General features: G+C 44.8%; 3 protein-coding genes across 22 annotated transcripts in view; 2 read left to right on the top strand and 1 right to left on the bottom strand.

Annotated features, from left to right (window-relative positions):
- Window positions 1–5668, top strand: part of FLVCR2 (FLVCR heme transporter 2) — a 52415-nt gene extending 46747 nt beyond the window's left edge. The window contains exon 10 of the mRNA XM_032344880.1: window positions 3907–5668. Coding sequence (XP_032200771.1) covers window positions 3907–3984 — 78 coding nt within the window. The 3' untranslated portion in view covers window positions 3985–5668. The remainder of the gene's footprint in view (window positions 1–3906) is intronic.
- Window positions 5669–6649: 981 nt separating this feature from the next.
- ERG28 (ergosterol biosynthesis 28 homolog) lies at window positions 6650–15861 on the bottom strand. Of its 2 annotated transcripts, none has more exons than XM_032344882.1 (5): window positions 15731–15861; window positions 12986–13149; window positions 10249–10343; window positions 7523–7641; window positions 6650–7395 (listed from the first exon to the last, which is right to left on the bottom strand). In XM_032344882.1, the coding sequence occupies exons 2-5, from the start codon at window positions 13116–13118 to the stop codon at window positions 7209–7211; spliced, it is 534 nt and encodes a 177-aa protein (XP_032200773.1). In that variant the 5' UTR covers window positions 13119–13149; window positions 15731–15861; the 3' UTR covers window positions 6650–7208. The 2 variants fall into 2 exon arrangements, with proteins under 2 accessions (XP_032200773.1, XP_032200774.1); XM_032344883.1 differs by having other exon boundaries at window positions 10253–10343.
- Window positions 15862–16265: 404 nt separating this feature from the next.
- TTLL5 (tubulin tyrosine ligase like 5) overlaps window positions 16266–24213 on the top strand; it is a 283373-nt gene continuing 275425 nt past the window's right edge. For all 19 annotated transcript variants that reach the window (XR_004286139.1, XR_004286135.1, XR_004286136.1 and 16 more), the window contains exons 1-3: window positions 16266–16377; window positions 17688–17856; window positions 23643–23749. Coding sequence is in view for 8 of the 19 variants with exons in the window: in XM_032344877.1 (XP_032200768.1) it covers window positions 17783–17856; window positions 23643–23749 (181 nt within the window). In the remaining 11 variants the exon portion in view is untranslated. The remainder of the gene's footprint in view (window positions 16378–17687; window positions 17857–23642; window positions 23750–24213) is intronic.

Here is a 24213-nt window from a genome sequence, read left to right as displayed (position 1 = left end):
CACCCTAAAACCCATTACAGAGATAATACATGTTCTTTGTAGGAAAACTAAAAAAATACAGAAAAGTATACAAAATTTAAAAATCATCTGTAATATTATCACCTAGAGATGAAATGCTGGTTTTTTTTTGCAATACTTACATGTCTGTATCTACATATAATATATATGTATATCTATATTTGTTATATATATGGATATGTAAATTTTTTTATATTTTACTGCTATTTTATTTTTTTATTATTTATTTTTTTTAAATTTTTTTTATTTTTTATAAACATATATTTTTATCCCCAGGGGTAACAGGTCTGTGAATCTCCAGGTTTACACACTTCACAGCACTCACCAAAGCACATACCCTCCCCAATGTCCATAACCCCACCCCCCTTCTCCCAATCCCCCTCCCCCCAGCAGCCCTCAGTTTGTTTTGTGAGATTAAGAGTCACTTATGGTTTGTTTTCCTCCCAATCCCATCTTGTTTCATTGATTCTTCTCCTACCCACTTAAGCCCCCATGTTGCATCACCACTTCCTCATATCAGGGAGATCATATGATAGTTGTCTTTCTCCGCTTGACTTATTTCGCTAAGCATGATACGCTCTAGTTCCATCCACGTTGTCACAAATGGCAAGATTTCATTTCTTTTGATGGCTGCATAGTATTCCATTGTGTATATATACCACATCTTCTTGATCCATTCATCTGTTGATGGACATCTAGGTTCTTTCCATAGTTTGGTTATTGTGGACATTGCTGCTATAAACATTCGGGTGCACGTGCCCCTTTGGATCACTACGTTTGTATCTTTAGGGTAAATACCCAGTAGTGCAATTGCTGGGTCATAGGGCAGTTCTATTTTCAACATTTTGAGGAACCTCCATGCTGTTTTCCAGAGTGGTTGCACCGGCTTGCATTCCCGTTTTTGTTTTTTTAAACAAAGATGGAATCTTCTGCTTTTTTACTTGTGAACACCTTATCATGTCATTATAACATGCTTCTCATTTCTACACAGTGTTTCAGTGAGTGCACATGGATAAACCATGATTTTTTTTAAAAGATTTTATTTATTTATTTGACAGACAGAGATCACAAGTTGGCAGAGAGACAGGCAGAGAGAGAGGGGGAAGCAGGCTCCCTGCTGAGCAGAAAGCCCGATGCGGGGCTCGATCCCAGGACCCTGGGATCATGACCTCAGCCGAAAGCAGAGGCTTTAACCCACTGAGCCACCCAGGTGCCCCCAGGATAAACTATGACTTAACAGTCTTGCTGTCTGTGGACATTAAGGTTGTTCTCAATCATTGTTATAAACAATATCATGACTAAAGTCCTGGAAGCTGAACCTTTGTGCATGTTCCCAAGCACACTATTTCCTTGAGAAATGGATCCGTGCTCATGCACATTTTTAAGATCCTGGTACATATTGCTGAACTGTTGTCGAGTAAGGTCCTATCAACACTATCAGAGTATATTGCTCTAGAAGTGTAGGAGTGCCAACACGGAGGCCTTATCATTTTGGAAAAGCTTGCCAGTTGGTGAGGCAAAAATGGTATCCGAAAGAGTATATTTAGTATTGTAAGGACATATGTGGGCAGATGGATAACAAGCTTTCATTGATTATTTGTCTTCTGATATCACACTCTGGAGTTGGCGAGCCAGCGGGTAGCATGTGGAGGGCAGAGCCTAGCGCAGGAAACTCACTGGGGAGACAGGGAAGGCCTTGGGGCTGAAATGCTGCTCTCTAGACTGGCGCGAGGACCCTGCCATGACCTCCATGAGGATGGGCTTTCACCTGGCCCCACTACAAGGAGGCATCAGGGTTTGAAATATAGAGTGAGCCTGGGAACAAGATGCCTATCATAAAACAGGAGAGATTTCTTGTGAGAAGGTTTCAATTTGGAATGTGACATCTTGTGTCAAGGGATAGGAGATTTTGCTGTTTACTTTGTAATCTGTGTTTGCGTTGGCAGATGTAGGCAAACAGGAAGAAAGAAAAGGTCACCTATAACCCTAATACCTGGAGATTACCTGGAGATTAACATTGCGGTCTGTCATTCAGGGTTGTTTTGTGGGAGTCTTCGGGAGCAGGTTGGGGTCCTAGCCTGCTTGTTTGCTTAACAATAGTTTGACAAACTGTCCACAGTTACATTCTACCACCTCGTATCTATGTAGATATATTTCCATTTCCTCTTGTTTAATATTTAGATTATTGTGATTTTTCACTATTCTCATGGGCGTATCTTGGTGCACAGGGATCAGGTTTGTTAGTCAAGGTTGGAGCTGTTGGCTTGGTCATCTTCTGTATGGAGTATAGGAAATAGCACTGAGTAGAAGTAAGGAGACAAATCCGGGGACGGTACTCCAAAGTCTGTGTCCCTGGATAACTCACCATGTGCCTTTGAACCTCCCTTGCACCTGGGGAAGCCTATTGTTACGGGAAGGTCAGAATCATGGTGCACTGACACCCTGGGAAGGCAGGGCTGTCACAGAGCCTCCCTCCTCTGGAACCCACCATTATGTACCCCATGGCAGTCCGTGTAAGGGAGACCCGGCCATCGGCACACAAATTCATGATCAGTGCCAGCTGAAGACAGGGCACCCAACAGATGTGGCCAGAGCTGCTCTTTCTAATCAGTGAGATACACAGTTTTGGTTAAAAAAAAAAAAAAAAAGAAAAGAAAAAGAAAGAAAGAACATCTAGCTTGGGGCTAATGGCTAATTGAGATGATGAGAATCTTGGTTTGGGTTTCCGTTTTTCTTCCAGTTGGTGGTTCTCCGCTAGAGACAGCGGCTGTACTTCTGCCCCCACTAATCTCTGTTTCTGGTTGTGATTTCAAAGTGCTGGCTTTGGCGGGGGCAGGCGTGCGTGGGCGTGCACGTGTGCGTGAGCGAGAGGCAAGAGGCTGCTTGATTGACGTAAGCAGGCGGCTGGTGGCCTGAATGGAAGCTACTCATGGCTGAGGCTGAGCTGCTGGCAAGGAACTGGCAAGAGAATGGGCAGGATGGGTTTCTACAAATGTTGCCCCAGCTGCGAACTAAGCCTGGGACAGTCCCTAGGGGAGAAGCACCATGTGTCCAGCTGGCACTGGGCCTGTAGATGTCCCTTGAGCTCTTGAGTGGTGATGGTGCAGTGCTGTGTGCCCGTGCCAGGGCTTTCCCACCGACAGAAGAGTGCTTGAGGTAAGAAGCAGGGCACAGCACATACCTAGGGACCGCAGAAGATCATTTCCAGGTCATACTTAATTCCAGACCCACCTGAACAAGTGTGAGCCACAGGACTATGCTTATCCTGGGCCATCTTGCCCCAACAAAGTCAAAGCCAGACTGATCCAAAGTCTTCTTCCCTAGGTATAAGATATATATACATAATTTTAGCCACTGAGTTTATATCCTGCCTTTACAAAAATTCTCTCTTGCCTCCATTCCCTGCATACTATAATAATATTCCTCATGCTGGGGGCCGCCTCCAAAGGAAGGTAGTCAGAATTTCTGCAGGGGTTGTAGAGCTGACACTTTGGAGAACTACTCAGTGGTCAGTCCAAGTGAGTTTTAGGCAGTCAGAATGGGGAGGGAGGGTGGGCTCTGCTTCTCTCGCAGGCCCCAGAGGGAGCCTGAACCCTCCCTCGGAGGCACTCGGAGCAGGACCGTTTGTGGTGGCCATGGTGTCACAGAGAGCTGGCCTTTCTGGCTTTTCTTTGATGACACAGTGAGGGTGTGTGTGTGTTTAGAGAGCACACTGGCAGAGGCTGGGTGCTGCTTTTCTACTTCCCTTTGTTTGCTCCTGGGGCTGCTGAGGGGCCTCTGGCTCTTGGTTTTCCCACTGATGACATCCGTGACGGGCCGCTGTTTTAGCCAAGGGTGCAGTCCTTTTCCTCTTCACCCAAAGGGCTGCCTCCTTGTTGTGCCTTGCAGAAGCTCCCGGAGGAGGACGAGGAGGAGGAGAGCAACACTAGCAAAGCACCCACCACTGTGTCTGAGGAGCAGCTCTGAGAGGAAAAGGTGGTGGCCACTCAGGGAACCAGACAGCACTCCCCACCTCTTCCATCAGCGCCTACCGCCGGCACGTAGGCCTTCGTCGCAGCAGCTTTTGGAGGGAACCGGCTGGCATACTGGGGGCTTGGACGGCAGGGCCTCTGCCATCTGGAACCCACTCAAGAGCTTGCATGGTCTAGCTGGGGAAGATGGCACCTTCCACTGGGTGCCCGCTCCATCCCCGCCCCCCTCGCAGGCTGTGGGAGCCGGTGCTGGAGAGACTGCTGGAGAGCCGTGGCGCCTCGTCTTCCCCCTTCCCCTCCAGCCCGCCGGGAGAGGGCCTGCAAAATTATCACGGAAAGAAAGCTTATTCAGGATATTAACTTTTTTTTTAAGAATCATAAGACCCTTAGAAGCCCAGTTCTAAGGAGAGGCGGCTGCTCCAGAGAGGGGGTAATTTTGGGGTCATCACATTGTGGCTAATGTTCTGTGGGAGAGAAAGCACCAGCAGAAAAACATCAGAACGAACCCATCAGGACTCGGCCTAGCTTCTCCTGCCTTAGGGAGGGTCTGTTTCCAGACCCTCTCCTAAGAGCTGATCAAACCCAACATCAATAAACTTGACAGAAACTTTGCTGCGACTGTGACCGTGCTGTGACCGTGAAGGAGAAGCCTGTCTGGGAGGGTGACCTGCCTCGCAGCCTGAGGCCGCTTGTGAAGGTCCAGCCTTTGGGAACTGTGGTAGCTAGATTTGGGGACAGGATGGTTCTTTTCTACCAGATCTCTGCCCAGGGACTTCTTTGTGTGTGTGTGTTGTCGTCACCGCCGATGCCTTGAGAAACTGTCGTCGGCCTTAGTGCTTCCTTTCTCTGAAGGGAGGGGAAATCCCAGCCACCTTCCTGTAATCTTTCCTGAAAACTTTGTTTCATGTCCACCCTGAGAAATCCACAGCTTCGGAGAGAGGAGAGGAAAGGGGCAGAAGGAAAAGGAATTGAGTTGGCTTGAGTTAAGTGCCTTCTGCCTCCGAAGGGGATCGTATTCGCACACCCAAACCCTCTCACTGTCCCCTTCCGGCAATCACCTTTTAACAGATGTTGTGAATGTGTGAAACCCCTTTTTTTTCTTTCTCAAGGGATTCCCTTTAAACCAACTCAGGGTGACCTCCTCGCCTGCCTAGCCTGCTGTCCGGCTCTCCTCATGGGCTGGGGTAGTGTCCCCCGAAAGTAAGACATTTGAATCATTTCTCCTGTGCTGAGCAGCTGTGATCATGTCCATGGTGCTGCTGGGCTGTGGCCACTGCCCAGTCTGGGCATCTGGGGGCAGCCTGGCTTGGCAGGGGGGCTGCTGTCTGAGGGGAGCCGTATGTGTGTGTGTGTGTGTGTGTGTGTGTGTGTGTGTGTGTTTGTGTATACAGGCATTCCAGATGTGCTGTATGTAAAAGAAGTTCACACTTCTGCTGGGGGAGGGTTGGGGGGTAGAAGACAGGTGGAGAGGAAGCACGTCTTGCTTTTTGATAAAGAGAAATGTGTTTACTCTCCAGCTCCTTAAAACTTTTTAACAAAACGTTTACCAGATTGGTCATTCCTTTATTTTAAAAGAGTGATTTGTATTTTCTACTTGTAATGCCAGATGTTTTAAGACAATAAAAGATTCTCCAAGTGGCCTGCCATGTCATTAGACGGGGCAGAGGTGTCTTTGGGTAGCCAAGAGTCCAGCTCATTTGTGGGGCCCGGGCCCATGGGACGGAATTGGAGGGGCCTGGGGCTAGAGAAGCAGTTCCCAGAATCCACTGCAGAGGTGGATCCTCTGTTCACATAGATGTGACCCTCCCCAAGGCCTACTGTTTCAAGACAAGGCTGGAAGACTGAATGTGTGCCTATGTGGTGCCTTGTATCTCACTGGCCTACACATGACCCTGCCTGCCTTCTGGGCTGTGTACACATGTGGATGGTCCACACACGGGGGGGCCGCTCAGAGCCCACTGTTGTTTCTGGCTCTGCCTCAAAGTGTGGCCGAAGTGTTTGCCGTTGTGACTGCACCATCCGGCCCTGGCCAAAGTCCATGCTTTTGGCCTCTGCTGTTGTGTCACCATTTTTCCTTCTGAACTGTCTGACCTACTGCCACTTCTCCCTTCCCAGGTGTGTGTGCCTTACACTGTGGCTTGGACATGCTGCTCTCAGTTTTCTGTACGTTTCTTTCTTAGTGAATGCACAGCGCCTGTGGCATTCTGGCACCATTATCTGTTAGCAGTTCTCAGCTGGAGAGAGACTCGACGAATTCTACTTTAAATCATCTTGAAAGGGAGCCAAGGCTGGCTGTTAAAGAATGATAATATTCATGATGCATTCTATTCTAAATCATCTCTTCAGATCCTTCAGGTCTTGTCTTGGCTTATCTGGAATTATGTTTCTATGACGTATGCTTAGAGCATCCAAATCCAAACCATGCATGCTTTCATTCACTTTCTAAGGTGAGCTCCACGTGCATCTACACTCACATGCTAACTCCGTAAGATCACTGCTTTTCTTACTACCTCTTGACAATAGTTGGTGGGTCCCTGGGTCCTTGAGCTGTCCTACCAATTAGGGTGTATTTGATCAGCAAAAAGCTGTGATTCTCCTATACTACGGCTCAGAGAGGGGCAGGAGTGCTCCTGGCTTAGGGGAGGTCAAAGTACAAGGACTGATCCAAGCAGAGAATTTTTCTATTTATTACAAAATTTGTTACACAAATAGAGCTGACCAGAAGGTCTAAAAACAGCCCAGACTCTTCCAACCCTGATCCACTTGTAGACACAAGTATACGAGCCATGCTTACTCACAGGCGAGCCCTTCTTAGAAGAACTGCCTGTTCCTCGGATGGTTCAGAGTCTTGGGGCCAGCAGCAGAGAGGAGCCCAACCTCGGGGGGCGACCTCCTGAAGCAGCCCTTGGTGGCAGCTGCTCTGGGTGACGCAGCAGCTGTAAGTTTCATAGTTCACGTGTTCCCACCACACAAGTCAGAGGAAGGGATGAAAATAAAGGGAAAAAGCGGAGGCTGGAAAAGGGATCCTGGAAGACTGTGGGTAGGGGAAGGGCACACAGTGGGTTTCTGAGGTGCTGGACATCTCTTGAGCTGGGTGAAGGGACAGAGTATTCAATCATTTAAAAGGATTCTTTCAATTGTATGTACACATTATATTTTCTGTATGAAGGTTGTAGCTTAAAAATTTTTAAGTGTAAGAAAAACCCCAAACCTAAAAGGCTAGGAGTGGTAAGAGGGCTCAGGATGGAGCAGAAAGAAGAGGACGGAGGATGAAGGAAGGGGCCGCAAGGTGGAAGACGAAGTCTCAGAGGTGGTTAACGCCGGCCTCAGTTTCTCTTCTTCTGTCTGGATACTGGTTCGACTTCTAGGTACCGGAGGCCAACTAGCATACCCAGGATCGAGAAACCTTAAGTAAGAGAAAAGAAAGGTGGCGGACATCAGCACAGCACTTTCTTATCCTCTTGTATGTCTGCTCTCCCACCCCCGACCCTAGGGTACAGTTCCCATAGGAGGTCTGGGGGGCAGGTGCTTACTTGCCACCATGAGGGGGGCCAAGACGCCAATCGTGGGAGCTGCGGTCCCAAAGACAAACAACTCGGACAGGAAGTGTCCCAGGGCGAGGAGGAAGGTCCAGAGTGTGATGTGGTACAGCCTACAAGGGAGCAGACAGAAATGGGAACTGGAGGCCTGCTTGTTCAGTGCAGGGGACAAGCAACGGTCCGATTCCCACCTACCTCCCCCCCCCCCCAAGTCAATCCAGACTTGGGCCCAAGAAAGACCCATCTGCTCCATTACATCAATTTACCCACTATGAGAGCAAAACTGAAGGTTTCAAGGGCTAGACTGAGAGGAGAATGGTCCTGGCATCCAGAGTGGGTCTCCAAGTCGTAGCAAGGTGGTGAAGCCAGCCAGAGCAAAGCAGAGTCTGGGTTATGGCACTCCTAGCAGTATAGACAGCTGGGGAGCAATCACGCTTACACATTCTACTTACTCAGACTGGCTCTGTCTGTAGTCCAAGCCCACCTGGTAGGTGTTGGGCCAGGAGCTAGTCAGTGCTCAGAGGATGGATGTCATAGAATGAAGGGCCTGAGTGCGGCAGGAGCAGTGAGGACCTCTCTGGGGCTTTTAGATGCTCTTGCTATGCGGGCTGTTGTTATTTTGGGTCTTAGCCTGGGAACATGATCAGGTGGAGGACACAGTGATAACCTCATGGGAAGAGAATGTGTTCCTCAGTTTTGACGAAGCGGTGGAGGGGAGATAGGCTATAGAATGACTGACCACTTAGATTGGGGATATCTTTTTTTTTGACAATGATTTTTAAGATTATGAAGTATTTCAAAGGTACAAAAAAGCACTGATGATAGAATACTGTAATTATCCCATTTGCAACCAAAACCCTGCTCCATCCAATCGGGATGTTTTGGCATTTTTGCTCCAGATACTTTTTTCTAAGAAATGAAACATCACAGATATCAGTTAAAGCATTCTATGTATCCTTATCCCACCCAGATCCAATTCTCTTGCCTCCCCCTCCCCAGAAGGAATGGGTATGTTAAATTTGAATTTTATCATTCCTGTGCATGTTTTTATACATTTAGTAAATATGTATATATGGGTGTTGATTTTGAATTTCTGTTTAGGGAGGAAATAGAATCAGAATGTATTATCAGAAGAGCATGGACTAAAGTCCCAGGTTACAAAAGGCTAGAAACAGAAGTCTGCACTTATGGCTATCCTGTGTCAGGACGAGGGAAATGAATGGGATTATTTAATTCTTTCGCCCTCCTAGTCACCCTGCCCTCAGATCCACTAGTCTCATTTTATACATAAAGAGACTAAGAGGCAGAGGTCAACAGCTGATCCCCTGAACAACATGGGTCCACTTATATGTGGATTTAAAAAAAAAACACATTGTAGTACAGTACAGTAAATGCATTTTCTGTTCCTTATGATTTTCTGAGTAACATTTCCTTTGCTCTAGCTTACTTGATTTTAAGGATACAGTACCTAACACATAAAACACACAAAATATGTCTTAATCAACTTTCTTATCAGTAAAGCTTCTGGTGGGTAGTAGGCCGTTAGTAGCTAAGCTTGGGGGGAGTCAACTCTATACAGCGGATTTTCGCTATAATGAACTTTTACAGCTCCAAAAGGAGTTATTAACAGAATGGAGATAAGAGCCCATTTTCTTGTTTTCATGCCTGGGCCCCAGGCTGTTTCCACTGCTACTTTCACTGGGAACCATACTGCTTCCCAAAATACACGTCAGTGTAGAATGAGTCAAACCATAGTTTCAAGTTTAAAAAAAAAATTTTAAAAAACTTGGAGAGATCACAGGGTTAACAGCCCTGCTTCAAATCCCACTTGAGTCAGTCTTCCTTAGTTCAAATTAATTGGGTCTCTAACATGTAGATCTGCAGACTTGGGAATGAAAATCATTACCTCCCAGGGCTGCTGGGAGACTTAATCAAGGTCACGTAGGTGAAAGCTCCAGGCATCATCAGGGGTGCTCAGTAAATATCATTACCTCCTCTTTCCCCAAATGCTGAGAGCTTAGATATGGCAGAAAAATATTTTGGTGTGAAGTTGACATTTTGGTGGCCTCAGCCAGTGATCTGAGCAAACTTCCCCCTTTTGACTATGGTGAGGATGGTTGGCAAGGAAGTTCAAGCCCCCTCCAGTGGTCAGCACTGGTTATAGCGTGATTCAGACGAGAGGCTATGGTTGTCTGCAAAATGTTTCAGCCTGGCCTGAGTACCCTAGAGTGGCAGAATATAGGAATCCTGGGTTCGCTTTCATCCTCACCTATGGAAGGGATACAAGCATGCAGCAGTTTCCTCGTAGGTTCCTTTTTTTGGGGACTGGGGTTTCTGTTCATTTCTATTTCTTAAGGAGGAATGTGAGAATAAGGTAATATGTGGGTGGCTGTTCTAAAAAGAGTGCACTACTCTCCTTCTTTAGTAGAAGAAAGGCTGATTCTTTAGTGAAGAAGTAGAGGGGTGTGATGCAGGCCACTGGATCATGACATGGCTTGTTGCTATCCACTTCTAAAGAATTTTCAAACTGTAAAGACCTGTGAGGCCTATTATGGTTTCTTTTTTTTTAAGGCCTGGAAAGAATAGAACCATTAACTTTTCATTATCCACTTTCTAGGCTAATGTATGAAAATTAACAGGTCTCCAAGGGGAGGCCCACACTGGGTATGCCTAGCACCTGATTTCCAACCACCGGATGCTAAAACTCTTCCTTCCCTTACATACGTCTTGTTGTGGATGTCGATGGCACAGAGGCAGCGAATCACTGACGACAGCAGTGTCCAGATCCCAAAAGTCCGAGCCTGGAGGCCATTCACTGTAGAGCAGAAAAAACCAAGAGTGTCGAGAGGGGACAGTCAGGGTTCCCTCCAAACTCCTCTTACTTCACTGGTGGCTCATGGGAGGCAGGCTGCTGAGCCTGAACTCCCTTCAGCTGGGCAGAGGGGAGGCTCTGGGGCTGCACATGGTAACGAGAAGGAATGGAAGGAATCCCACACTGAGAACTGTGCAGCTCCTCTTTGGATGTCTACAGTTGAGCGGGGGCATTCCAAGAGTAAGAACCCAACAAAGAGCCCACTTAGGCCGTATCTCCTGACTGTAGCAGTTTCCACCTCTGTCCTGAACACCACTCTGGTGCAGGTGATGTCCAGCCCGACTGGATCAGGACAGGTCTGGGGGAATGTTGCACACAGTGGGGCATCAGGACAAGATGCCTAGGAGGTCAGTAAACCTTCAAGGCTGATGCAGTAGAGAGCTCAGAAATCCTGCAACATATCTAGATGCTCAATCTGGCCTTGAAGAGACCAAAGTCTTCTCCTGAAGCCAGATCTATATTATTTGAACAAAGCCCACACTGGGCAGGTTTCCTGTGCACTTGGTACTGGAACAAAGTGCTGCTTCCTTTGTGTTTGCTGAGGCCACCCTACTCTGGGTGGCTTTGTTATGGTATTGCTGTAGGAAATATCTTGTCCTGAAAGTAGGGATCACAGTCTACCACAGCAGTGGTTCTTAACTCTGGGCATTTATGAGAGTCAACTAAAGAAGTTTTATGAAATTACCAAGACCTGGGTAGCAGAACAATTAAATCATACTCTTTGGAGGTAGGCCCTGGGAGTAAGTATTTTCTAAAAAGACTTTCTTCCTGGGTGACTGTAGAGTTCTTTATCTAATATATTCTGTGGCAGGGGATGCCGTGAAAGCAAAGATACTTCCTTTGCTGGTCTATTGAGCAAGAGAAATTTCAAGGGACAAGACTGATAACCGAAGGTCTATTTCTTTTTCTTTTTTTTTTTTTTTAAACAGATTTTATTTATTTATTTTTGAGAGAGCGAGTGCATGTACAAGTGGGGGGAGGGGCAGAGGGAGAAGCAGGCTCTGAGCCTGATGTGGCACTCCATCTCAGGTCCCTGGGATCGTGAACTGGGCTGAAGGCAGATGCTTAACTGGCTGAGCCACTCAGGCGCCCTGAAAGGTTTATTAATGTTTACTTGGGCTTTCAGGATTTTCCATCCTTTGGAAAACCACACAGTGATACCAATTCCTACAACACTGAAGACCTTCAGACGGTATAGTAAGGTGAGAAAAAAAATTCCACATGCCAACCAAATATCTAGTGGTTGGCCCTGGAAGGCTACATTCTTGATAAACCAATTTGATAGCTCTACTGATGAAAACGCTGAGGAAAGAGTTCTAACTAGACCCAGAGCCCGAATCTGGGTCTAGTTAGTGAGATACAAAAATGGAGTATTTCACCAACCCTAGGCAGGTAAGGCATCAGGCAAAATTCTGTGGGATGCTCCAGAACACTGTTCCCATCAGCAGAGTACCATGAGAGCCTCCTGATTATGGGGGGAGGGGGGGGCGCAGTCTCTACTTCTGGGATGGAGACAGACAATTCCTCCCAGCCCTCCATGCTCCCCACCTCCCAACAGTTCTTCAACTTGACTATACACCCTTGAGTGAATCGCATAACCCCTGGGTTTTTCTGTCAACTTTAAACTTAAAGGACTAGACCGGATAATCCCTAAAATCCTGTGGATCTACAAAGGGTTCCTGGACATCAGAAGGCAGCATTTGAGGGGGACACGGTGGAAATGTCCTACCTACTTTCCCAGGTACTTTACTCCGATTGAGCTTTGTTCAAAGGGAGCCTTAGCCTACTTTGATCTATTCTGTATGGAGATGTTGCAGAAACATGAGCTAGGTCACAGCCCGAATCTGGGTTAGCTATAAATGCGACACAGAGTTGTCAGCTGTGTGAAATGGTGCTGCAGCTCAAACACCATTATCCCACACATCAGTGCAAGGAAGCACAAGCTGAAATGTGAAAATACGCTCAGCAGGGAGGCTCAAGGAACTGGGAAAGGCCACCAGAGGCCTTCTGAATTCCACTCTGGGAGACCAGCTCAGTGGAATTTCGGATAGCTTCTTGGGGGCTCTTCACAGTTTAAGAAGTCCTTAGGTCAGTAACTCCCCATCTGGAACACAGAATAAACTATATGTGGCACAACCTAGCTTCTGAAGAGGAATGAAATAATATGAACAGGTTTTTTATAGCTTTCTAGTGGGGCACCCCAGTGTCACCAAATAACTCTCTTCTCACTGCCCTTGTAATACTTTGTATTGCCTGTAATATGCAAAGGACAGTATAAAATGGATGAAAAGATACTCAGACAAGCTTGGGAGGAAAAAGGGCCAAGTGCTATCCACAAAGGCCATTATTCTAATGGCCACCAAAGGTTAGATTAGCCAGCATCAGAATCACCTGGGAAGTTATGAAAAATTAGGGCCCCACTCGGGGTGGAAGTTTCAGGAGCTAAGTCTAGAGAAGAAAACGGACACCTGTGCTGTGTGTGTGTTTGTTTTTGAACGTCCTATAGCTTGCTCTTAGCACAGCCCAGTCTGGGAACCACAGTTTGGGACCACTCCCATGAAGGATACAGTTCTCCGATTTCTTACCGAGATCCGGCTTGCCTGTGTAGAGCTTTTCATAGAGAAAGGTGTGGTCTCGGAAACTCTGCAGGGTGTTCCCTATGGCTATGATGGACACCATAACCAGCCAGCTTCGTAACACGTTCAAGAAACGGCTCATGACTTCCCTCCAACCCAAGAGGGCTTTTTGCCTTGGGAACAAAGGCAAAAAAACAGGAGACAGCAGTTAGCTTACTCAACCATAAGCTCTCTGGCTTGAGTAGTTAACTTGTGCCCCACTCCCGGAGGCTACACGAAGCTTATCTTGGGAATCACTTCATTAGTTCCTTTCCCAGTCCCTGAACTTACCTACACTCTGTTATTTTAACGTACCATTCTTATTTCACAGGGTTTGCAAGCTGCCTGGACATTTACCCTAAACCCAAGGATGCTAACCTTTACCTAGAGCGACAGAGGCTAAATGCAGGGCTTAGAAATGGTAAGCCAACCAAAAATAATAGAGAAAAAAGGGAACAGACAAAGAGGAGGTGTACAGATAAGACTATCAGATAATAAAATGGCCTTCTGTTTAAGAGTTATAGAAACCGGTCTTATTTATTTACTCTCACTGCTAGTGGTGAATCAACAGGATACTTTGCAGTAAGTGGCACAGTACTTACTTTTGTCTAAACAACTTCTCCACAGTGTTAGCCTAAATCAGAACCCTTTTCTCTTGGCTGGAATCAATCTTTTAATATCTTTCCTTCTAGCCCAGTTTTTTGTTCTGTTTTGTTTTATGACATTCCCTTGTAATCCAAGTGGCTCACTTAGATCTACCAACAGATACATGCCTGCCTATTGATGACAGACCCTTTGAAGCTTACAAAAGCCATACACATTTGAGTGGTATCTATGGAGTGAGGGCAATATGTACACTCTTGGGTTTCCTCTACTCTGGTTCTCAGGTAATTTGTGCTCTATAAACTAGAACAATATAAAAGCTAAAAGTAAATGAATTGCTGTGACTTGAGAACTATCATGAAAATTATGTGGAGGAGAACCAACAATGTTGGTGTTGCGCTGCAGGAGAAATTAGGATAGCTAACAGGTAGTGGGCGCTTGTATGTGTCACGCACTGTGCAAGCACCTAACATAAAGTATCTCATTTAATCCCTAAACAAGGTGGATAGGCACTATCACTATTTCCATTTGACAGATGAGGGCTGGCACAGAGAAATCAAGTGATTTGCTTGAGGTTACACAGCTAACAACATGGCAGAGCTAAGCTAAGAACCCTGCTCTGCAATACTGCCTCACTGAGAATATTTTGATGAAGTTTCTATTTTTAAGGAAGGCAAGCACATTATACCCACTTCTGTCTTGAAGTTGTATACAAAATACATTTACATTATGTACTTTTTGTTTAATAAAAAAAAAGCTTAGATGAACCCTTGAAGAGCAATGATTTCAATCAACTTGATTTATTTTTCTAAAGATCTTACTTATTCATTTGAGAGGGAGAGGGAGGGGGAGAAACAGGTTCCCCACCGAGCAGAAAGCCCGATGTGGGGCTCAATCCCAGGACTCTGAGATAATGACCTGAGCCAAAGGCAGGCACTTAACCAACTGAGCCATCCAGGGGCCCCTCAATCAACTTGATTTAAATAAAACTCATGTAGATAAAGAACCCAATAATACAACAACTTCTTCTCATCTTCATTGTAGTGTTGTAGTCTGTGTTTTTTGGGTTTTGTGTTTTTTTTTTTCTTTTTTGGCTGTCTTTTGTTTTTCCCAAAGTTTATCTGTTGTCAGGTTGACTTCTTGGGCCTGAAGTGGTGATAAACCATCAGGCTTCCTTTGACACTCTGACAGAAGTTTCAGTATGGTCTTAGGCTACCCAGCTGAAGTATATGTGAAAGTCAGCCATGACCTAAGACAAGGTGAAACACTAAAAAGAAAGAACAACCAAAAAAGGGCTCTAGAGGAGGAAGCGAAATCCCTCAGGGAATGGTAGATTGCAACAATGGATGTTATTGAAGTCCAGAGAGAATAGAGTTTTACTGGCGATCAGAAGCGGTCAGGGCATGGGCCAAGACCCCCTGATCCTCCTTATTTTTCCCCATTTCTCAACAGGTGACTCAGGCTTTCTCCTCCCAGGGGCAGAAAAGCCATGTGGATGGCTCCCCTCTTTGAGAGAACTTACGCCCATTTCACCGAAGCTCTTAGAAATCCCAACAGATAGCTGATGAGGGCAAAGCCTGAGCACTCTACTGAACTGCTCTACCAAATCCCTCAACCCCATTTCCCTAAAGCTTCAGGGCCTCCTAAAGTATCTAACATCTGTTCTCAAATTTTGTCCTGGCCTGGCCCTGCAAAGGTGTGGTGTTAAAACTAGTCAGGGGGAGGTTCCCACCGTTCCACAATCATTGTGTAGCTGTACGACTCTGGGTGAGAAATCTGCAAAAAGGAGCTTTAAAAATACCTATCTCAAGGGTTACTGTGGGAATTACATGAGAAAGTGAAAAGGTGCCTTGCTTGTCCTGTGCTAGGCTCCGAGTGGCTGGTCATTCGTTCATTCATTCTTTGGTTCCCCGAACCTACCAAGCCTTCTTCATCTTCATAGTCCCAGCTGCCCCTTGTCAAGGTCTCTCGAAACCCCTTGTTCCCCCCCAAAAAGGTTGCTATCAGCGATCTTCCATCCTTCTCACCTCCATTTTTCCAGACTCTCCCTATGCTCTCAATCAGATGCCGCCAAAACGCCTCCCTCCCTCTTCTCCCCAACACTCTCGGTACCTGGTGACCGGACCCCCAGCACAGCAGCAGCAGCACCAGCTGGAGCAGCGGCAGCAGCAGCAATAAGAGCAGCAGCAGCAAAGCCTCGAAGCACATCTAGCGAGGAGTCCACCTGAGCCATTTGTCCTCGCCCCCGCCCACAGGCCGGCTCCAGGATTGGGTTGTTTCCGTCAGCCCTCGCTCTGATTGGCTGCTCCGGTTTTGCTCGAGCAGGAGATGGGGCGTGCACCCCTTTACTGCCAATCAGTGGTTGCCGCTGCCCAAGCTTCACCCCGGTACGGCCGCTCACGCAGCGAACCCTCCTGTTGAGCGTGGCGGAAGGACTCCGGGGCTGGAGTCTACCCTTTAGGAGTGGAGAGAAAGAGAGCGGAAAAAAGAACTCTATAGACTTCTCCTGAGAGCAAAGCTCTGCGCCCGCATAGCGCGGCGGTGACGACATTCCTTCGCGCCCGAAGCCGAGCGTTGTCAGCGCGGGGAGGCGGGCGCCTGCGCAGTGGCTCCGAGCGGGCGGTTGCTTGTTGGTTGTTGTAGTAACGGGGGAAGCAGCCGTCGGCGGCTGCCGTGAGCCCGGCTGGGGAAGGAGGAGGGTGGTAGGCGCAGAGCGCGGTCCCCGCCGGCCCTCCCGGAGCCATGGGAAGATGAGACAGGTAAACGCCTGCGCCGGCGCGCTCCCCTACGGGAGGGAGGTGAGCTCCCGAGCCTGGGCGGGCGCCGGCGGCTACACTTCCCTCTCGGAGTCCGGGGCTAGCTGTTGGCTTCCGGGCGCGCTGGGCTGAATCGCAGCGGCACAGTCATGCCTGTCCTTCCCTTGGGGAGCATCTGAGGATCTACCCGGGATTGGGGTGAGCCGGGGGTGGGGCCGAGGGGCTGATCCCTTTAGGGCGAAGACGATTCTTGGGCGAGTGTCCTTAATCTTCTTCCCTCCGTTGTCTCTGCTCTGCTGGCGGCCTGGGACAGGTTTGTCATCTCTTCCTCGCTTGGAGGTTTTGCTTGTTTTGTTTTAATTTAAAGGACTTTCCAACATTTGGGGAAAGATCTAGAAATCCCGTCGGGAGTCCTCGGAAGAACGCATTTGAAGTTACTAGATACTGCCCATTCCGCTGAAGATCTGTAGGGATCGTCATCGGGATCGGCGGTTTTTTGGTCCCGATTACGATCTTACCGTATTTTGAGTGTATAGCAAAATAAGATTTGCAGAGATGGACATCACATCGTTATCTCTGAGTAACAGGATTATGGTCATTTAAACTTGTTCATTTTCTTTATCTGTAAATTCGATTTCATTCTTAAACACACAACACACTTGTACTTTTTACATATGCAAAAATATTTTAAGTTAGAAATATCCTATTCTAATGTCTATTTGAGATTCAAATCATAGTTTGTGATTTTTAGTAAGGAGAATAATTTTTGAGAGTGGAAGGACAGTGTTTTTGTTTTTTTGTTTTTTGTTTTTTTTTCCCAGCTACTTATCACCTTGATTGAGGAGAATATATTAATCTTTTAGTTTAGTGGTTGAATTTGTTTTAGTGAAATATGAAGGCATTTCAGCTGTGTGCTTGTTCTAGTGTCTAAAGAAATATTTTCAAGGGTAGTAAATCTTGAGTTTTTATTTTTAACCCAAGTCGAGCTTTTCTAGCGAGGAGTCTATGTTTTAGTCAGTCAGCCACCTATCTCAGACTTTCCTAGAAGCTAATTCTTGTTAGGTTTAGTATATAAAAGAAAAATGAGAAGCTCAAACTTAATAACAGCTCTTTAAATACATAGAGGACAGACAGTATGTTTGAAACAATCTTGAGTTTTGTGGCATAAGTGAGGCACTGTGATAGAAGGTAAGCTTCTTACCTAAATGGGCACCATTTAGGTAAACATTCATATTTATTACTTGGAAGATCAATAGCAATAATCAATAAATAGAAAATGCCATTGTGTTTCAAATCATTTGGCTTTCTTGCAGGAATCAGTGCCACCTAAATTGTTTGATCCGGTGAAACTGCAAGAAAAGGTCTCTGAGGCCCCCATCTGCTGACTGCATGACAAACCCTAAAGGAAATGCCAGTCGTGATGGCCCGGGACCTGGAGGAAACAGCATCATCCTCAGAGGATGAGGAGGTGGTAAGCCAAGAGTAAGTAAGAGCGAGCCTGCGTCTAAAGCCTTTGCCTTTGGGTAGAAAATAATTCTCTTTTAGTTTTACCTTCGTTTATGCAGTCTCCTTCCTTTGGTGTAGTTAGACTCTGGTTTTAGTTTCTATCCTCAGTCTAATCCAGGATTTTATGAGTTGGTCACGCTTAGCTATCTGAAATGAGAGAAGGCTCTATTTCTGGGCTCATGAATGAACATTGGCCCCAGGTACTACTCTTTGTGAACTCTCGATTGGAGCTCCTAACGTGAGAGATTTTAAATTTGTAGATATGGAAGCAAAGGAGGTCTCCAGACCCTGTGAGGTATGTTACGTTATTTTCTCAAAAACCTTTACAATGATAGAATGATAGTCTATAGAGAGGTCAAGTAACTTACCAGAGTAACTGTGGGACAGTACATTAGAATTCTGTAACCTCTGCTGTGCCATTGAACCACATTGCTTTCCCGAGTTATTAGGAAAGAGTCAGGTTTCTTGATTGCCGGATTCTTGTAACAATAAAAATGAATGATGGGAGTAAGTGTAGCTTATCATTTAGCATAGATGATGGTGAGGGCCTTAACTGATGTGTCTCATTTAATCTGAAGATGCTATTATTGCCACTTCAGTAAGCTCAGCCTTAAAGATCAAAGAACTTTTTCAAGGATGCAGAATGTGTGATGAATTGAGAATCAGACCCAGTTTTCGTGGATTTTGAGGCACTTTACTCTTTTGCCTCCATTAGCATTATTCCTTGACACAGAGGAAAAAGAGAGTCTGACTTAAATTTAAGATTAGTTTTTCAGTTTCTCTGTGAGTCCTCTTGGATATGTGTGTGCTATGTAACTTGAAAAGTCAGAGTACTATCTCTCAGGCTGTTTTATAGGGGTATGGTTAGGATCAAATAGAATGATATGTATGAAATGACTTTTTAAATGAAGATGTGCCATACAGTTGTTAAGGGATTATTCCTACTGGCTTTAATTTTGAATTTAAAGTGCATTTCTTTCTATAAAGTAGAAGATAACATTTAATGTAACTAGAAGAATTGGGGAGGGTATATGCTATGGTGAGTGCTGTGAAGTGTGTAAACCTGGCGATTCACAGACCTGTACCCCTGGGGATAAAAATATATGTTTATAAAAAATAAAAAATTAAATAAAAAAAATAATGTAACTAGCAGAAATTATTGAAGCATTCATAAAGCTTTAGGAAAGGTTTCTTATCACTGTAAGGTCATAGAAAATAAAAGAGATTTAGCATTATATTTGGGTCATTCTTATTCAGGATAATTAAATAGATAATTCCCTCTGGTCGCTTTATCTTGTGACTTTTTGCTTTCTGTGTGCTGCGTCTTACCTATTTCACAAAATTTTTAACTTCTACAAGCATCAGTCTAATTTCAAGATCGTTCTTTTACTTCATGGTGTTTTGGTAAGTTAAAAATAGTCAAATATTGACAATTCCGGACGACAGTTTCAGATTTTCAACCTAATATTGCAGTGGGTACTCGGTAAATAGTTGCCAACTGAGTGACCTACCGACCCAATGAATAAATGGAGACTTTCTGCTTTAGATCATCCTAGAGCAGGGGTTCTTAAGGTTTTTGGTGTCATGTATTCCTTATCAGAATAATATTTTTAGATGCTTAAAGTAAAATACACATCATTGCGAGTAGTACCAATTACCTTGAAATACAGTTATTAAAATTAAAAAAAACTTCAAACTTGTGATATTGTAATATGTGCTCTTTGCTTTAAACAAGATTACCCATTTAAAACCTGGGAAAGTTAGATTTTATTTTGTAAAGACAGCAGCCTGAAGATTGTTTTGCTCAGTTTGCATAAGCTCATCATCCTGTGGGTAGTTGGAGTAGTCTTTTTTTTTTCCCCCCGATTTATCTATCCATTTTAGAATTGGGGGGAGAGAGTCTCATGCAGTTTCTGTGTTGAGTGCAGAGTCTGACTCAGGGCTTGAGCTCACCATCCTGAGACTGTGACTTAAACTGAAACCAGGAGTGGGATGCTCAACCAACTGTGCCACCCAGGTGCCCCGACCCTGTGGGGGTAGTCTTTGATTAGCAGTTGTAAGTGGGGAATATTGGGAAGCATCAAAGGTGTCTGGACCACCACTGTGATGTGTCACCATTTAGCAGCTGAATGATTGCTTGGGAGGAGAGCTGCCCAATTGTTGCCCAGCTTCATCATGCTAGGTGAAGAAGATCGTGACCACAGGTGATCCGGTGGCAAGTGTAGTAACTACCGTAACTTAGAGGTAGTGGTAAATGTAAATGATATTTTGAGATATCTGCAACAGCTGTAATATGGTATAAAAAATGTATAATTTCAGACAGACTCAAAGACACAAATAATGCTTTGTTGCCTATATTCATAATTGAGAAATGGCTGAATTTCTAGTACAAGTAAGTGAACCTACAGGTGTAATTCCCTACCCCAATCCAAATTCATGGATTTTTTTTTTGCTCTTCCTTTCAGACTCCTGGTGACTTTTGACAGTTAACATTCCATTGGCTCATGTCTTGTCTATCAGACACTTATTATATACATTAGGAATCTTAAGTTAATCTGATTTACACTTGGGGTAATATGCTTACATTTTTAAAGTTTCAGAACTTTAAAGTCCTTAAATCATCCAAGGGTGCTGATCTGATCCAAAGATATCTATCCGTGGGCATCTGCTAGATCTCCTCAGATCCCAAGGCTGTGTTAAAGTGTTAATGGACTTTAGGGCTAGGATCTGTCCAGGAAATCCTTGTTTTGTACAACATTATTTCAAATACTAAATTTAAAGGGGCCCTTTTTCTATATTTAGCTAGTGGATCCCAAATACAAATTTATATATAGATGTGGAAGGATGTAATATAAGGTTTCTTCAGGTACTAAAAAAATAATTGCACTTTCTATTATAAAAGCCAGCTTTAATAGCAGTTCATAAACATATACATGGGGAATAAAAATATCTTCAACAAATATACAAAGTATGTTTGTATACAAAGTATACAGTGAGCACTACAGGAGTTCAGAGACAGAAGGCATCATCACTGTGGGCTGGAGGAGCTGGGGGAAGGCCCCACATGGGTAGTGAGATGTCTTGGGCGTAAATGTGGGATCAAATGGATGGAAGCAGGGAAGGCATTTCCAGTGAGGGCATTGGTATGAATTAGGCCTCGAAGCTTCAAGTAATGTAGGCTAGGTCCCAGGAGTGAATAATATATATGCCTCATGAAATTCCTTCTTAAGAACCAAAATGTTGAGCATTCAATAAAGTGAACCTTACAACTGTTCTACTTTGGTAATTAAGCATCCAAGTTTTGTGTTCATTCATGCGTATACGAGCATATTTTCTTAATATATACCAGTTTCTGGTGTGAATGAAAATTGGAAGTCCCAATTTTCAGTTTCCTCACCATTTTGAATCTTTTGCCTTTAGCACCACCTGGTGGGAGCGTGCTTTTAAGGATAACAGCATCTGCCCAGAGTGTTTTGGTTGACTGTACTGAATTCATAATGTGTCTACCACATCTTTTATCTTTTCATAGGTTGCAAGAGGAAGGATTTCTCTGACAGGGATTTGGCTTTCCGCAAATAGCATAGCTGGGGCCTTGGCTCATCTCAGCCGTATATCTGTTTATTGTGTTCCTGACCCTTGTCAGGCGTCTTAACTTGAAGCAGTAATCCATTATTTGTAAATGGGAGGGCACAGTGGTGCCAGTTTGTAGCTAATGCTAGAGTGACAGGAACTTTGGATGATTTCCAGAGTTTCTGTCCAAGACTTTGCAGTTTAGGCTGCCTATTTTTTCTCTATCCTCTGACTTAGAAATAGAGCGGAAAAATTATAGTTGGAAGAGATCCTAGGAATCATCTGGCCCCCTGCCCACATTTTACAGGTGTTTAAGATTAAAAAGCAAGCAAACCATGAAAAAAAAAATCCTTCTTGCTAAAAAAGTGCCCGTGATAAATACCGTTTCTCACAAATGGGTGCTATTACCCAAGTCAAGAAGCAGGAACAGAGAAAACAGGAAGTGAACTAGGTATGGTGTTCTTTGCTTTTCCTCACTGAAACACTTTGGCAGCTCATTCTAAGTCTCAAGGCTGCCTCACTTCTCAGACTGGTAGCCTGGCAGCCTGTGCATTCAAAACGGGGATTTTTTTTTTTTTTTTTTTTTTTTTTTTTTTTTGTCAGAGAGAGAGCGAGCGAGAGCGAGCACAGGCAGACAGAGTGGAAGGCAGAGTCAGAGGGAGAAGCAGGCTCCCCACGGAGCAAGGAGCCCGATGCGGGACTTGATCCCAGGACGCTGGGATCATGACCCGAGCCGAAGGCAGCTGCTTTACCAACTGAGCCACCCAGGCGTCCCAAAACGGGGATCTTTTTAAACTTGGGTTGGGAAGGTCTGACTTGACCCTGAGATTTGTAGTATGACCTTTTTTAAAGGATGTGGTCATATGAGTGTTTGAGAGCAGCCCAAATTTTGGCTAAATGGATCTTATTCTGCTTAAGGAACTGATTAGTGTAGGTTCCCCAAAGGGTGGGTTTTGAGGTGTTGTGTATATAAAACATCACTGAAATGTGATCAGGGAGATGGGAGGGTGTTAGAGCGCAGTCAGGCACTTGGGTTCAGATATCTGTTCCCTTATCCAGCTCTCTGATCTTGAGCAAATCACTTATCCTCCCCGAGACACCTTTTTTTTCAGTTCATAGTGCGGACAAGTGGATTAAGTGAGACAACATGTGAAAGCTCTTACTTTAATTCCTGGCACACAGTAGGGGCTCAGGTCATTTCTTTCCCTTCTGGCTCCCTAGCAATAAGGAGGTTGAAGATTTTCCCAGTCTGTGAGTAAATACCTATCTGTCTAAGATTGATTAAACAGATTTCCTGAGGCTACGGTAAGAGCATAAAGTCGGAGGTCCTTTTCTGGAGAGTATTTTCTGGAAAAATATTGTTCCATTTAGTATAGGCTTGCTTTAAAATAATGTGGTTTTAATTGGAGCGCTTGTATTAATTTTGGGTTTCTAGCTCAGAATCATAGGATGGTTATCAAATTGTCTTAAAAAAAAGGGACTATAGGGCATAAAAAGTTATATAAATTATTTGTGGATGCTATATATGCTAGGGATTAAAATAAAAATTGTCCTAAATAATAAAATGAATTTTAAAATTTCATTTTAAAGATTTTTTCCCATGGTCCCCCATAAAGGGAATTTATTAACTTATATTTAGGAAAGACTTGATTCTGTAATGCCACATTTGCCTCTCAGGATCTCATTTTTCTCATTCTTCCAGTGGGATTCCCACTGACTTCCTCCTTTACCTGTAACTCCAGGCTTTCCTCTCGGGGTCATAAAATGACAATTGCACTTACGTACCTCCTTCTCTTATACCATCCAGGGGAAGAGGCCATCTCTTCTGTAGCTGCTACAGAAGAGAAAGAAAAGATCTCTTTCTCAGAGGGTCTCACTGTGTACCTTCTGGCACTCACTGGCTGCATTTGGTTTATGTGCTCATTCCGGATCCACTAACTAGAACTGAGGGGTAGAAGGCCCTGATCGGCTGAGGCCAATCGAAGGCCATCCCCGGAGCAAGGATGGAGTTAATCATAACTAGACCCCATGGCTAAGAATGGGAGCTAAATGGTTTCCCATCGGACATTTGGGATTATTGTTCCAAGAAGAGGGAAAGTTGTTAAGCAGCAAACCACGGTGATCTGCTTCAGTCATTAATTCAGATTTTGAGCTGTCACTTAATAAATAAAAGCCTTTCGTTATGGCTGTAGGGATCATCCGTGTATCATGTGGACCGGAGGCTGCAGGAGAATTCCAGTTTTGGTGTTCCACGCTGAGGCTATTCTGACAAAGGACAACAATATTCGAGTAATTGGAGGTAGGTATGGCCTCCCCAACGGCAGGCAGGGCTGGGTATGGCCCTGGTAACCTCGTCTTACAGAAGTTGGTATCATAGGTAAATAGGAAAAGGGCCTAGGTCATGAGAAAAAAACCAAATCTCATGATTTTTTTAAATATACTTCGGGGTTATTTGGAATTTCTTAAATTTTCTGCATCTGAAATTGCTTTCCTTTGAACTTTTTCTTCAGAATTATGTGCATGTGTTACTGTTATTTTTTGTCGTAACAGACACAAAACAAAATGTGCCCTTTTAAACATTTTAGAATGTACACTTCACTGGCATTTAGTACAGTCTCCATGTTGTACAACCCACACCACTGTCTAGTCCAGAACATTTTCATCATCCTAAGTCAACCCCATTTCCATTAAGCAGTCACTCCCTATGGTTCCTTACCCCAGCTCGTGGTATACTGCTCATCTCCTTTCTGTCTCTTTTGATTT

This window comes from Mustela erminea, chromosome 5 (assembly GCF_009829155.1).
Source record: "Mustela erminea isolate mMusErm1 chromosome 5, mMusErm1.Pri, whole genome shotgun sequence".
Classification (NCBI taxonomy): Eukaryota; Metazoa; Chordata; class Mammalia; order Carnivora; family Mustelidae; genus Mustela; species Mustela erminea.
This window is presented reverse-complemented; position numbering and strand designations above follow the sequence as displayed.